This window comes from Vulpes lagopus, chromosome 16, assembly GCF_018345385.1.
Source record: "Vulpes lagopus strain Blue_001 chromosome 16, ASM1834538v1, whole genome shotgun sequence".
Lineage (NCBI taxonomy): Eukaryota > Metazoa > Chordata > Mammalia > Carnivora > Canidae > Vulpes > Vulpes lagopus.
The window spans coordinates 30,601,578-30,614,797 of record NC_054839.1 but is presented as its reverse complement, the minus strand read 5'-3'; the positions used below and the strand labels follow the sequence as shown (position 1 = coordinate 30,614,797).

At 35.9% G+C, this 13,220-nt stretch overlaps 1 protein-coding gene across 19 annotated transcripts in view; it reads left to right on the top strand.

Annotated features, from left to right (window-relative positions):
• Nucleotides 1-13,220, top strand: part of SCEL (sciellin) — a 296,272-nt gene that overhangs the window by 234,894 nt on the left and 48,158 nt on the right. For 16 of the 19 annotated variants that reach the window (XM_041730844.1, XM_041730842.1, XM_041730845.1 and 13 more), the window contains 6 exons: nucleotides 2,083-2,163; nucleotides 4,563-4,628; nucleotides 6,334-6,393; nucleotides 10,324-10,368; nucleotides 11,574-11,633; nucleotides 11,934-11,993. In XM_041730844.1, coding sequence (XP_041586778.1) covers nucleotides 2,083-2,163; nucleotides 4,563-4,628; nucleotides 6,334-6,393; nucleotides 10,324-10,368; nucleotides 11,574-11,633; nucleotides 11,934-11,993 — 372 coding nt within the window. The remainder of the gene's footprint in view (nucleotides 1-2,082; nucleotides 2,164-4,562; nucleotides 4,629-6,333; nucleotides 6,394-10,323; nucleotides 10,369-11,573; nucleotides 11,634-11,933; nucleotides 11,994-13,220) is intronic. The other 3 variants (XM_041730850.1, XM_041730854.1, XM_041730853.1) reach the window with 3 other exon arrangements.

The window sequence follows — 13,220 nt, the reverse complement described above, 5'->3', positions numbered from 1 at the left end:
GGAGAAGGCTTATGGAGCCAGATTTCCTTGTTTAGATTCCTCCTTCTGCCACTTTCCAGCTGTATCATTATGGGATATTTATCTTCACTTTCTGAGCCTCAGTCTTCTTGTTTGTAAGGTGGGGAGAAGAATGACATTTATCTCTGGGATCACAGTGAGGATTAAATGAGAGAGCTCTCTGTGTTTCCATCTATGACCAACCAATCATCCCACCTGTGTCTGAAGTTCCCTTACTTCTCAAGTCTCTTTTTTTCTGCTCACTCTCCTGCACTGTCAAAGTGAGGCCCTTCACTGGGTCATTCCCATCACCATGTGTGCATACTCTAGTAGTCTTCCTTGACCGACTGACCTTCAGAAATCTATTTTTCTCCTTCCTCTTCACTGCAGAACACCTCTATCTCCCTTTGTCTCCAAAATCCATTTCTATAATGTTTTGTTCACCACTGCTCTATCAAAACTGCACTTATCGATGTTACCAATGAGCATTATCTTGCCCAGACCATGGAAACTTCTCAATCCTTGTTTTATTTGATCTGTCCATAGCATTTGGCATGGCCAGTTCCTCCTTTTTTTTTTTTTTTAATTAATTTTTATTGGTGTTCAATTTACCAACATACAGAAAAACACCCAGTGCTCATCCCGTCAAGTGTCCACCTCAGTTCCTCCTTTCTTAAGACTTCCCTTACTTGACTTCCAGGGAGCTAAGCCCTCATATTTCTCTTCTTTTCTCCTTGACCATTTCTCCTTGGATTCTTTTGCTGTTTCCTTCTCATATTCTTGACATCTAAATACTGCAGGACTTAACCCTTAGCCCTCTTGTATCTCTATCTGCACTGAGTCCCTGGCGATCTCACCCAGTTTCAAGTGTCAAATGTCATCTCTAAACTGATGATGCCCATCTTTACATGTTTTTCCTCCAATACTCTCATGGCTCATTTTATCATTTCTTTCGAGTCTTGGCTCAAATTTCACCTCTCAAAGAGACCCTCTCATTTTATATAATAGTGTTCCTGCACCATCCCTCTCTATTCTCTTACTCTGTTTTATTTTATCTGTCATACATTGATTTGTGCATTGAAAGCCTTTTGAGAACAGGGAGATTATCCACTTTGTAGAACACTTTGTACATAGAAAGCTACCAATAAATGTTTGTTAAATAAAAGCATGATCTAATTCTGAAAATACCTGAAAATACCCCAGCAATCCTAGAGAAAGGTCATTACAGATGAAGAGATGGAATCAGGTTAACCCATTATCACACAGCCGGCAGTTCAGACAACTGGATTCCAGGGCCTACATGTCACCTAGCCATGCTGCAAAAGCCAGAGGTTACCTGGAGTCTAGATCACATGTGTACTTTTACTAGGTATTGAATTTAATAGGGAGCTACTGTAGTAGTGGTGAGGGAAGAGGGGTGACAGCCCCTGGTATAAGTTAGGTGCTGACTCTATCCAAAATATGTACATAATTGCCTATCTGCAGTTCCTAGGTTATCAAATCACACTGGCTCAGAGGCTGCCTTGGCTCTCGGTTGGAAAGTTTAGGCTGACAGTATATACACGCTTTGCTAGAAGCAAACTGGCCTGTGCTGCCAATATTTAAGTTAGATTTAGTTAAGAGCTTCAAATCAACTTTATCATGAGGTCTGTAAAACTGAAAACCTTCCTCACTGTTTCCATAGCAGCCAGATGGTTGACACATTTCTTAAAGAAGATTATATGTTAATGCTCAAGAACCATTTACTATGCTCATACGCTGCTGACCCAAAATGCCACAGCTTGAGCTAGTCAAGCAAAATATTAATCTTTGAAAAGGACACATTATATTTCAAGCTATAGTGAAAGAGGATAAGGTTTCCAAAAATCTGATTAAATAAACTTTGAAAATATTCGTAACTTAAATATTTGACTCTTCTAAAGTTTAGTACTGTATGGATTCTGGCCCTTCAGCTACCTCATATAGGGGGTGGTGGTATAAGATGCATGAGTTATTTCCATATAGGCCATAAGTACATTCAGTTAATAGATGCTAAAATTTGCCATGTTTCCATGGTGAAATGAATTGCTGTTTTCTGTTTTAAAGGGAACCAACTGTTCACCCTCCAATACCTCCAAAGCCCAGTTCTCCTGTTTTATCTCCTAACCAGCTGAGACGGGAGAACAGGTGAGACCTGGCATTCCAGAAACTTTTGCCCAAATGAGGAAGTTAAAGAAATGAAAGCAAATGAATTATGACCTGTTTTGTGCAAAGCATGGGTATGTTTTGTGCACACATTCACAGAAGAAGCATGTGTGAAGCTTTTCTAATTCTAATTGCCAATACAAATGCATGTTTATATTTGCCTTTGAATACTTATGGCCATTTCCTGTCTTATGGAAATATACCTTCAAAATAGAAGCTGAACAATATTCATGTCCAGGAAGTGTTTATCCTCACATTTCTTCTAATTTATGTATAAGGAAGCATTATATAAGTAATCTATTTCTTTCTGTCTCTGTGTATATAAATATATAAATATATATGCATACATATGTAGTATTTGACATATATAATCTAGATAGAAACTACATATATATATGCATTTGGTTTATATTTACTCCTAGTTAAATTTCCCATTAAAAGATACATTTTCTCTTTATATATTTTTTAATATATTATTTATTTATTTATTCATGAGAGACATAGAGAGAGAGGCAGAGACATAGGCAGAGGAAAAAGCAGACTCCTTGCAGGGAGCCCAAAACAGGATTTGATCCCTGGAACCTGGGAACACTCTCTGAGCCAAAGGCAGATGCCCAACGACTGAGCCACCCAGACGTTCCTAAAAGCTACATTTTCTGATGAAAGATGTTCTTAAAACTGTATTACTACTCAAATCCTCCCTTATATTAGAAATACTTTTGGGTAGCTCTTTAGTCTTGTTTTAGCTAAGGAATTTGCAATTTATTTTGAAACTATTATAATTAAAAAAAATCTTCTAATTAACTTGTCTCCAAATCAAGAAAAAAAGACAGACTTGCTTTTCCATTTTTAATCTCTGACACTCTATAATTAATACTTAGAAACAAATTCAAAGTTCTGAAAATTTTCCCATGTGTTTCTGCTAAACTGTTTAATAATCTTGAGCTGTTTTTCGGGACATACATTGCACATTTCCATTAGTGTGAGATTTAAAAAATGATTTATCATTGAAGACTGAATACATTAGATCCACTTGGTTGCCTGCCTTTGATGCTTTTGTATTTTTGCATATTGATGATGATTTTTGTTGACAACATGAAAGAAAATTCTAGAATTATTCTTCAGGAAGAGAGTAACTTCAGCTAGAAAATGCTGACTGGGCAGCAGGGCTATGTAGCATTAAGTGTTCAGCCTATTGAGTTAAAAACCGAAGTCTGAATTTCTATTCAGTGAAACTTCACAGGATCTTTGAAATTTTGTCCTTAGGATGAGGAGATTTTTTTTCCTCTAATGAGTCAGGAGAATACTTCTTCATTGAATTAATGAAAAATATAAACTAAATTTATAACTTTTTATTTGTGCAATGGTTATAATTAAACTCTTAAAATAACTTTTTAAGTTTTCCATCTTATATTATTTTTCCTTAATATAGTAATGAGAAATTAAATATTAATTTGAATAGGATTTTTTAGAGGGCCTTAAATAAATTGGCTTTAGTATTATCTAAATTCTAGTCTAAAATCAGTGACCCTAGAGCAGTGAGCTGTGTAAACTCAAAAAAAAAACTAAATTTCACGGTAATTGGTCTAATCCATTTTTACTACTTTAATTTCTTTCTTCTAGTGATCTTAAAAATAAAATTAGGACAACTTGCATGTTTTAAATCCTGATTACTTTAATCACAGCAAGATGATTTTAATGAAAGAATATGAAAGGAAAGTGTTTCCTATGTAATTAACACATGTCCTCAGGGGAACAAAAATAGTTGAATATAGTTTTTTGAGAACAAGCAAGAATGTATAAGTAGGTCAGTCAGATACTTAGGAAAATAACAGAAAAAAAACTCATATCATAGACTGTGACAGAATCTAATATCCATAAACTTGTTCTATCAACTCAATGTGGTCATTCTCAATGTGGTGGGTGTATTGAAATTTAAAAAATTTCTGAACTTATTTCAGCAAATATGTCCCTTGATCATATTCAAATGGGGGTAACATATTTAGGAAAAAATCATTCCTTTGATGCCTGATAACAAAAAAGATTCTTAAGAAATATGTATGAAAATGATGATTGGAGACTAAGATAAAAATGAACGTAAACACATTTAGGAAAGATATTTCTAGGCATATCTAGTGATTAAAAATGTATTAAAACATAGGCTAAATTGCAAAATTATTATATTGGACTTCAGATTTTCAAATAAGAAATGGTTGAGTTCTAGCCAACTGAAAGAGCTAAGGTAAAGTTTGTTATCTTAAGTGGTGCTCTTGGTTCAACACACTGTAATCTTTTTGAATATAAATGTTTCCTTAAAAATTTATATTTAACAAAAGTGTTTTCTTACCTAACAGATATTATCTTTAACTTTGAAAATATAGGCAGATTTGTCCAACTAAACCAGGTGTACATACAGAAACCAACAGATCCACTGAAAAAAGTATAAGGTACAATGATCTCTATATCTATGTAACTGTAGAAAGTACAAAGTTTGCCTAATTAGAATACCTAAAAATGCCAGACAATTAATAATAAAAGGGACAAAATCAGTTCTTCAGCTGGCTTCGATATAGTGAGGAATAAACATTTTTTTTCGTGTACCTACAGAATTTTATTCCTTTGATTTCTAAGATTTACATTAAGAAAACAACCAACATTGTCTGACCGTTATAGCAGAGTAAAATAAACACCTTAAGAAAGGAAAATACTTTTTATTCCCAGCACTTGTCCAAAGGACTGTGATATAGTTGTGTTGATATTTAAATGTATAGGTGGAAATGTAGTCATTTGATTGAACTTGCTCTACAAAAACTTTGCTAGAATTAGCTGTATAATAAGGCCATATCCAGTTCTATCCACATCATCAGGAAAAGCCTCACAAATTGTATTGATCTTTGGGTCAGGTTTCCCCATGATAGTCCTGATTTATGCCTGTTGTCTTGCACATCCCATCTGGTATATTATGCATTTTGGTTATATCCTATTTTTATTTTTTATTTTTTAAAGAAACCACTATTTTGATATCAGTTTTAAATGATGCTATTGCTTATAAATATGATAAACAAGTTTCTAATTATTATGTTAAAAAACATACCATTAAATTTACCATCTTATCCATTATGACCAACCAATTTTTCAAAGTGCAGAACTTACATACTTTTTTTTTTTTTTTGTTATCTCCCTTGACCATCAGAAAAGTCCCAGTTTGAAACATATATCACATGGATACCCTTACCTTTGGGGAGAATCATGTTTCCCTTGTACTTAATTACTTGAAGTGCAACTGTATCTTAGCATTGCCGAAGCTGAGTCCCATGTGCTATAAGATGTCAATGTGTATTCTGTGAAAGAAGGGCTTAATGGCCAACCCATTTGGGAGACACAATTAAATAGAGTTCTCTACTACAGGACTTCTCAGAACCTTCAGTGTGCTTATATACATTCTGAATCTCCAAAAGTTGGTTGTATTTCCCAAATTGACTTGACTGCAAAATTCTTTTTCCATGTAACCCTCTTAACCTTCTATGAAACATTGTTTGTGAAACATAGGTCTTAATTACAGGAATACCAATAAGGATTTTCCCAATTATTTCTTTGCATGATCTAGAGGAATTCGTGTGGATTTGAGCCCTGTATGTGTCAGGTGTTTCCACTTACCCCATAGTTTAAAATGTACGTTCTTTTGTTTTGGAAGTCTAAGAAGGCAGATATTTTCACTGCATGTGAGGGATGAATTAATCATCTGGACATGTTGCTTAATGCTCGTTGACTCTAGTATACTAGAAACACCTCTGAACACACAGCTGTGTTTACTTGTGTAGTTAGCTCTACTTTCTTTTCCATATCCTTTCTTAAGTACAGAACTTGGGAGAAGCCAATGTGTTTAGGAGAAACTGTAGTTATTTCAGTGAACACTAGATGGCAGAGCCAATGCCCAGTTAAATGACTGATTGTGTGTGTGTGTGTGTGTGTGTGTGTGTGTATGTATGTGTGTGCGCACGGTGATATGAGAACTATTTCATCATGCAGTTAAACTCAATAATTCCTGAACACACAGACTATTGTTTTCTTTACTGAAAATGTGGGATTTTCTAGCTACTTCAAGGATAGCTCTACTATCATTGACTTGCATTTATTTTTCATCCTTTGAAGGACTCAGGATCTCGAGAATATCGTTAAAGTGGCCACTTCACTTCAGAAAACTAACAAGGGGTAAGAGCTCAGAGCTTTTGAGCTTGTATTTTTCCTTTCTTTCTATTTCAAAAAAGCTTAACCAGTGCCTTTAAAAGTTCCAAATATAAACAAAATCCCTGTTTACTATATATAATTTAAAAGAAGAAAGAATCAGTTTCTCTAGATAAATGTCCCTGAAAAGTGGGTGAGACTGACATTGATCTCACTCATGGATACGGGGTTACTCTTCTTCCTCAGCTATGTCTTTTGATGATTATACTCTCATCTCCATCACCTCAGCTGTCTGTGGTTTTTACCTTATTCCAAGTCTTTGTCCTGTATTTATGCTACTAGCTCAGATCTTACCTGTCTTCCTAGAATCCTCATTTAGAATATCCTAGGCCATATTTACCTTCCTTCCCAAATGCACTTTTTCCAAACTTCTTTCTGTTCTTTCCTTCAGCCAACCTCACCTTTCTGGAATCATTCTTAATTCTTCCATGTCTTCCCCTTCAATGTAGTATCAGGCATATATGCATTAAATTTGTTAAATTCTCCACTTGCCCACATGGCCTCACCCCAGTGCAAACCCTCATCAACTCCATCATAGGTTTTTAGAGTAGCTATGCAGATTTACTTATATTCCCTCAGTCTCCTCTCCCCTAAACCATTACTACCCCATTAGTGCCAGAACTTTCTTCCTAAAATTCTGTTGAACAATTACTTTACTGGCTCCCCATTGCCTGTTCAGTTACATCTAACCTTTGTTAACTTGGCTCCAACCTAACATTCAAGAGTTATTTCTGACTTCACCCTTACATTTACCCTACATGGAATACCAAATTAAACTACTTTCTACAGTCTCTAGACATTGTGCCTTTGTTTATGCCATTCCACCCATGTGGCAGCCTTTCCTAACCTCAAGGCCACCATATCCATTCATTCAAGTCCTACTCATTTTTCAAGATCTAGATCAGATATCACCTCTTCTGTGAAGTCTTCCCAGAATGATTCAGTGAGATGTGACTTCTGTTTCACTAAGCTATCAGAGTCCCACTATTTATGTGTTATAACAGCTAATCGTATTTGTTGTTATTTCATGGAATCTATGTAAATATCTTATCTTCTCTATCATTTATTTAATCTCTTAGGGGAAATATTTTGTCCTATTGACCATAAGTCATTTGCAGAGTCTGACATAATGCTTTGTGTAAAGTAGGTGCTTATATAATAGATTGTGGTAAAGAATAGTGAACAGCAGGAAACCTGGAGTATAAACATTCCATAGTTTAAATCCCATTCCTGCAAAAATTCTTCTTGCTCATGGACTTCAGCAATGCTAAGCAAGATTAAGGATTGCAGTCTCGGGATCCCTGGGTGGCGCAGTGGTTTGGCGCTTGCCTTTGGCCCAGGGCGCGATCCTGGAGACCCGGGATCGAATCCCACATCAGGCTCCCGGTGCATGGAGCCTGCTTCTCCCTCTGCCTATGTCTCTGCCTCTCTCTCTCTCTCTCTGTGACTATCATAAATAAATAAAAATTAAAAAAAAAAAAAGGATTGCAGTCTCAGTCAAAAGAAGTGAAGAGAAGAAACAGAAGTAACACATAGCCCTTCCATGAAAATGAAACTGATCGGAGCTCTGAATCCAGACAGGAACTCCAGAAAGTATCCTGGATGTTTCATTTCCACTTCTTTTATCTAAGTGTCTAGATCTCTAATTTTACTTTTTTACTTTTTTTTGAGGTAGTATTTTGTTTTTAAAAGGGATTGAATAGTTTTTTGGTGAGTGAGAGTGGTGTTTGAAGGAGAGATGGGTGAATGATGCTGAAGGGAAATTGTGGTTTGGCACAAATCCAACAAAAACAATGAGGACTACAGTTAGTCCTGTTCCCTCTCTGTAGGCATAGTACACAAATTCCACAATGGGAGTGGGATGTGTTCTCCACAGGGAAAAGTTACTGCTCTGTCAGCGGCCAGGGGAAATGTCTATTGGATCAACATACCCAACTATCATTACTGTGGACTATCTGTAGGGACTGGAAATAGCTTTATTCACCTAACTGTTCTTGGTGATATTCCTTTGTGAACTGTCACTCCTATCTGATTAAGAACATTTAATTTATTGCACCTGCAATGGTGAAGTTTAATATCCAAAGATTTCATCAATGTAAGGTCATTTTAAAAGTCCATATTCTTTATTCAGAACATTGTCTCCATTTTATTTAATTTATCACAGAGTGTCTTCTCATGATTTATGCCAATCTGTTTGTAAAAACATGAGAAACCCCAAATCCTGATAATTATATCATTGTAATTCATACTAGTCAGAAATTCTGGGACTACAATTTTACAGGACTCTTAGGTTTGCTCTTTTCCTTGGAGACATGGACAGATTCATACTCTCAGAGCTAGGAGGTGGAATTTCAAGCAACTAACAATAGTGGGGCATTGTGTCAGGGGGCTAGGTGATATGTTAATTTTTTTGTCAGGGTCAGCAACTTTCATATTTCAGTATTAACCTATCTTCAATCCTACCACTGAATATGTAACATTACTTGAAAGGATTCACCTATATGATGGCTGTTAATTTTACGTGTTTTGGGGTCTCTAAGAGGATTGCCCCAGCAGCTATTTTGGCGGGGAATTGTGCCAGGCATCTTCAAAGCACATAAATGGCTCAGCAACTATACCTCTCTAGCCTGAGCCAAACTCTTGATGTCTCTAAAAGCAGTTAAAAAAATAAATATAGCAAGCATTTATTAAATGAAAAATTTAGTAGACTGGGAACTGTTACTATAATGGCCAAAATTAATTGAGAGTTTTTGACTTGCCAGATATGCTTCACACTATATACTCATTCATTAGCTTATTGATTCTTTTCTCAGGTGGGTACAATTAGTATTCTTGTTGGACAGGTGGAAAAATTGAAGCAGGAAGAGTTTAGGTAATTCACCCAGAGTCATCAATTCATAATTGGTAAATCCTGGGTTAGGCTCCATGTATCCCTGACCTGGGACTCTGAATATGTAACTCCTGAGTTACTTGGCCTCATGGCTTCCTGGTCAGTACCAGTGATGACTCAGAAAAAAAAAGAACATTGAGAAAGTGTGGGAAATGTGTGATTCTAGAGCAGGAAGAAGGGAAAACCATGATTTGTGATCTAAAAACTGGACAAGGAGGGCAAGAGAAATGGGGGCAAAGTGATGACAGAAATATGGAAGAGAGAGAATACGCTGCGAGGAGCAAACAGAAACCAGAAACCCACTGAGGCTGCCTTCTTGAGGGAGAGACCTGAACTCAGGTGACCCTAACGGATGTTCTGGAACCCAGGGTTTAGCTTAAACAGGTTGCTCCTCAAGAAGCAGCCAGAAAGTTGTAGTTCTCAAATACAGAAACAAGATAACAAATTTAGTGGACTTCAAATGAGGGAAGATCACAATTTAAGAAAGTGCTGACTTACTGATGAACAGGTGTTTTTCAATAGCTACTTTGTGCAGGTACATTATGTAAAGATAGAATCTCTAATTAGTCAGTGTACCTATATTTGTTGATTCAATTAAAAACCTGTATTAAATATTTACTGTATAAAGGATACAGAATTAAAGACTGAAGAGGATCCAATGTAAAACATAGTGCAAAATTTTAAGTGGTATGTATGTATGTGTGTGAGAGAGAAAGAAAGAGATGTAGGAGCAGGGACATTAACATGAGACAAGTTGCTACATTACAAAATATAGTAGTGTAAGTGCTAGAAAGGAAGTGAAAACAAAATGCAGCAAAGTTTCTGAAAACATAGAGGACTCTATTCTGTTGGAAGACTGGGAATTGTTTTGAGGAAGAGGCATTTGAAGAGAACCTTGAAGGATATATGAGATTTTTGTGGTATTTCAGACTTAAGATGGACCTGCCCTTTGACTGGGCAGGTTTTACTGATGTGAGGTTTTTGTTTGTTGTTTTTTTCTTCCAAAGTGAAGAATTGGATAACCTCATAAAAATGAAGAAAAGTTTGAATAGGTAAGACTTAAAAACATCCATTTTTTTGCTTTATTATTGAATTGTATATCATGACTTCTCATGTCTTTTTGGTATTTGAGCATGAGGATCCACATCCTGGGTGAGTTAAAAGTAGCCTACAAATCTTGAAGAAAAAGCTTGCAGGAATCATCATCATTTCACCACTACTATGAATGGTTATTACAATCTAAAGATACTAATATTAAAGTGTTTTTTATTTTCATACTCTATTTAGTAAGGCAGTGATATAAATAATCACAGTTCTCTTTTTGAAATATTAACGTATTCATATGTGGACAGAGTTTAGTTTGGTCACTGAATGCTTTCAATTCTACACTTTACAAAAGCCACTTATCATCTTAGTCAACCTTATCTCCTTAATTTTGAATCGTTTATAATTGCATGCTTTAAAAATTATAACAATTGAGGTTTGGGTTGGAAGTGTGTGCAGTTCTTGCTATCTCTCTGCTACTTTGCCTACTAACATGTTACATGGGTAGGAGCCAGAGAGACAGAGAAATAACACAAATGTCAAATGAACCAATTGATCTGAGCTTCAAGAGGTGTGGTTTTCATACCCTGTTCTGACAGTAGTGATCTTATGATTGACTATCAACAGCTCATTTAAATTGCTGCTTTTCGGTTTCTTCATCTATGAAGAGAGTGGGTATTAGATCAAGGATCCCAGACTCCAATAGTGGGAAGGGCCCGACTGTATGGAACACAGAGGAGTGCCCTGTCCAAAGTGTCTGGCTGTTTCTCAGCTGCTAACGGGTGCAATGTGAGAATTTGAACCCCATATTAGAGAATATTTTCAGGATATCTTGAAAATCCAGGTTTTCAAGCCATAGATGTCATAGCCATCCAGGTTTTCAAGCCAAAGATGTCATAGCCATCTTTGTAAGCATTGGCTCACACTAAAAACTAAATACTGAATCCAAGCAACACATCGAGGACCTATTGGCTGCTTGTGAATCCCCAGTTCATATCTTTTGTCTTATTTTCTCTGAGGTCCACTGAAATTTAAATTTTGAGTCTATGAAAATATCTATTTGGAATATAGCAATTTCAAGAATTAGGGCTCATCTTACCCACCCAGTTTCTATTTCCTGTCTATGTATAGAAATATAAACTGGTCTCTGTTTCTATAGAGTTAAGTATGTGTTGTTAACACTAATGAGGTTTTTTATTCAATACATTTAAAGAAATCAAGGTCTTGATGGTCTCTTCAGAGCAAATCCTAGGGCAGAGCAAACAGAGAAAAGGTAAGTGCATCTGTCCCTAACCTGAAAATATGATCTTCCAGATTGCTTGCTTTATCTTTTCAGACATTCACTGGAAGGGAGTTGTATCCTCTGGCATGGAAATGTACTAACAGATGGAGTAGTGCTCTCAGTATTGTACATTTAGCTCAGACATAATTGCCTAGAAGGATTTCTACTCTTCCATTCAATAAGAGTAAATGAGCAGTTCATGAAGAATGTTTATTGTATCTGACCTCTTAAGATACCACATAATTTTGTTTCAGTAGGTAGTCTTTTATTTGAATTTCTTTGTGTTTACAGAGCCAAAAGCCTTGAAAATCTCATTTTTATGAATACTCGAACAGACAAAGATGGCAAAGGGTAAGATTTGACTAAGACTCTTACAGGCCTCTTTGAGTCCTAGACTATATGCTATTTCCTGGATATGACCTCCTGCTTAAGACAAGGGCCAAAGCAGACTGGTGGAACAGGTCCTGTATGGGGGGGTGGGGAGGGTCAGGAGATGAGTGGATATCTTGGTGCTGCATCTGCCACTCACATCAATCTGGATGACCCTGGGCAAATCACTTAACCTCTGGAGCCTGCTGTTTCCTCATCCCATAAAATGAAGGGCATGACCTAGATGATCTTCACATTCCCTTTTGTATTTAAAAATGAAGGAACTCTAGCTGACTATTACAAGTGGTGGACAATAGGCTGGTTTATGAACTAAATATATTCATTCTAAGATATTTTGATGTTGGGAGCATAGTCTCTCACCACTGAAGTCTTTATAATACTCCAAGGCACTTTTCAGTTGGAATCTTGATTGAGTCACTTCAGATGTATATCTCATATATAGTTGTAAATATCTCAGGGTCAAGAGTCATGCTTTTACTTGTTTTAGGTCATAAAAAAGGGTTAGTGAATGATTAATAACTAAATCGAGAGCTTAATTTAAGAGACTGATTTATAGTTCTGGGCTGATACTGATGTCCTAGAAAATTGACTTAGATTTTGATATATTTTTATATGGAAAGAAACAAAACTCTTGGCAGTTTTATTAAAGAAAATCATAGAATAGTCAAGAATGACAAAGGGTAAAGATTTAGGAGATTTCTGCTGTTTTTCCCACCAGGTTGGCTGTTTACCTTGTACTTGATTAGTCATTTAATTTGCCTTCCTTATATGATAATTATGTCTATTGTCTTGATTATCTTTTAAAGCCATTTATCTGTGCCAGTCTGTGCACAGAATGGTATTCTAGCTTTCCAAGCCAATCTTGGCAGATGCATTCTCAACTCTATCTGATGTAGAACACTTAAAGTCTATGTGGTGAAAATTATTGGCAATAATAATTTCACAGATACTGAATCCTTATTAATAATATATTGTAATATAAACATGTAAGTATTGTTACAGGTAAACTTTTTTCTTCACATGGAGGACAGGTGAAGGGGGAAAATAGTCAATTCTCTGTGAATGGTTATATGAGCTTTATAGAAAAAGATGAGATTTCAGATATTTAAAAAATGAAATTGGGAAGGGTCCTCAAAAGTGATAGAAAATAGAAAATTTAGGATGAGTATCTCAAGTAAATCATTTCTG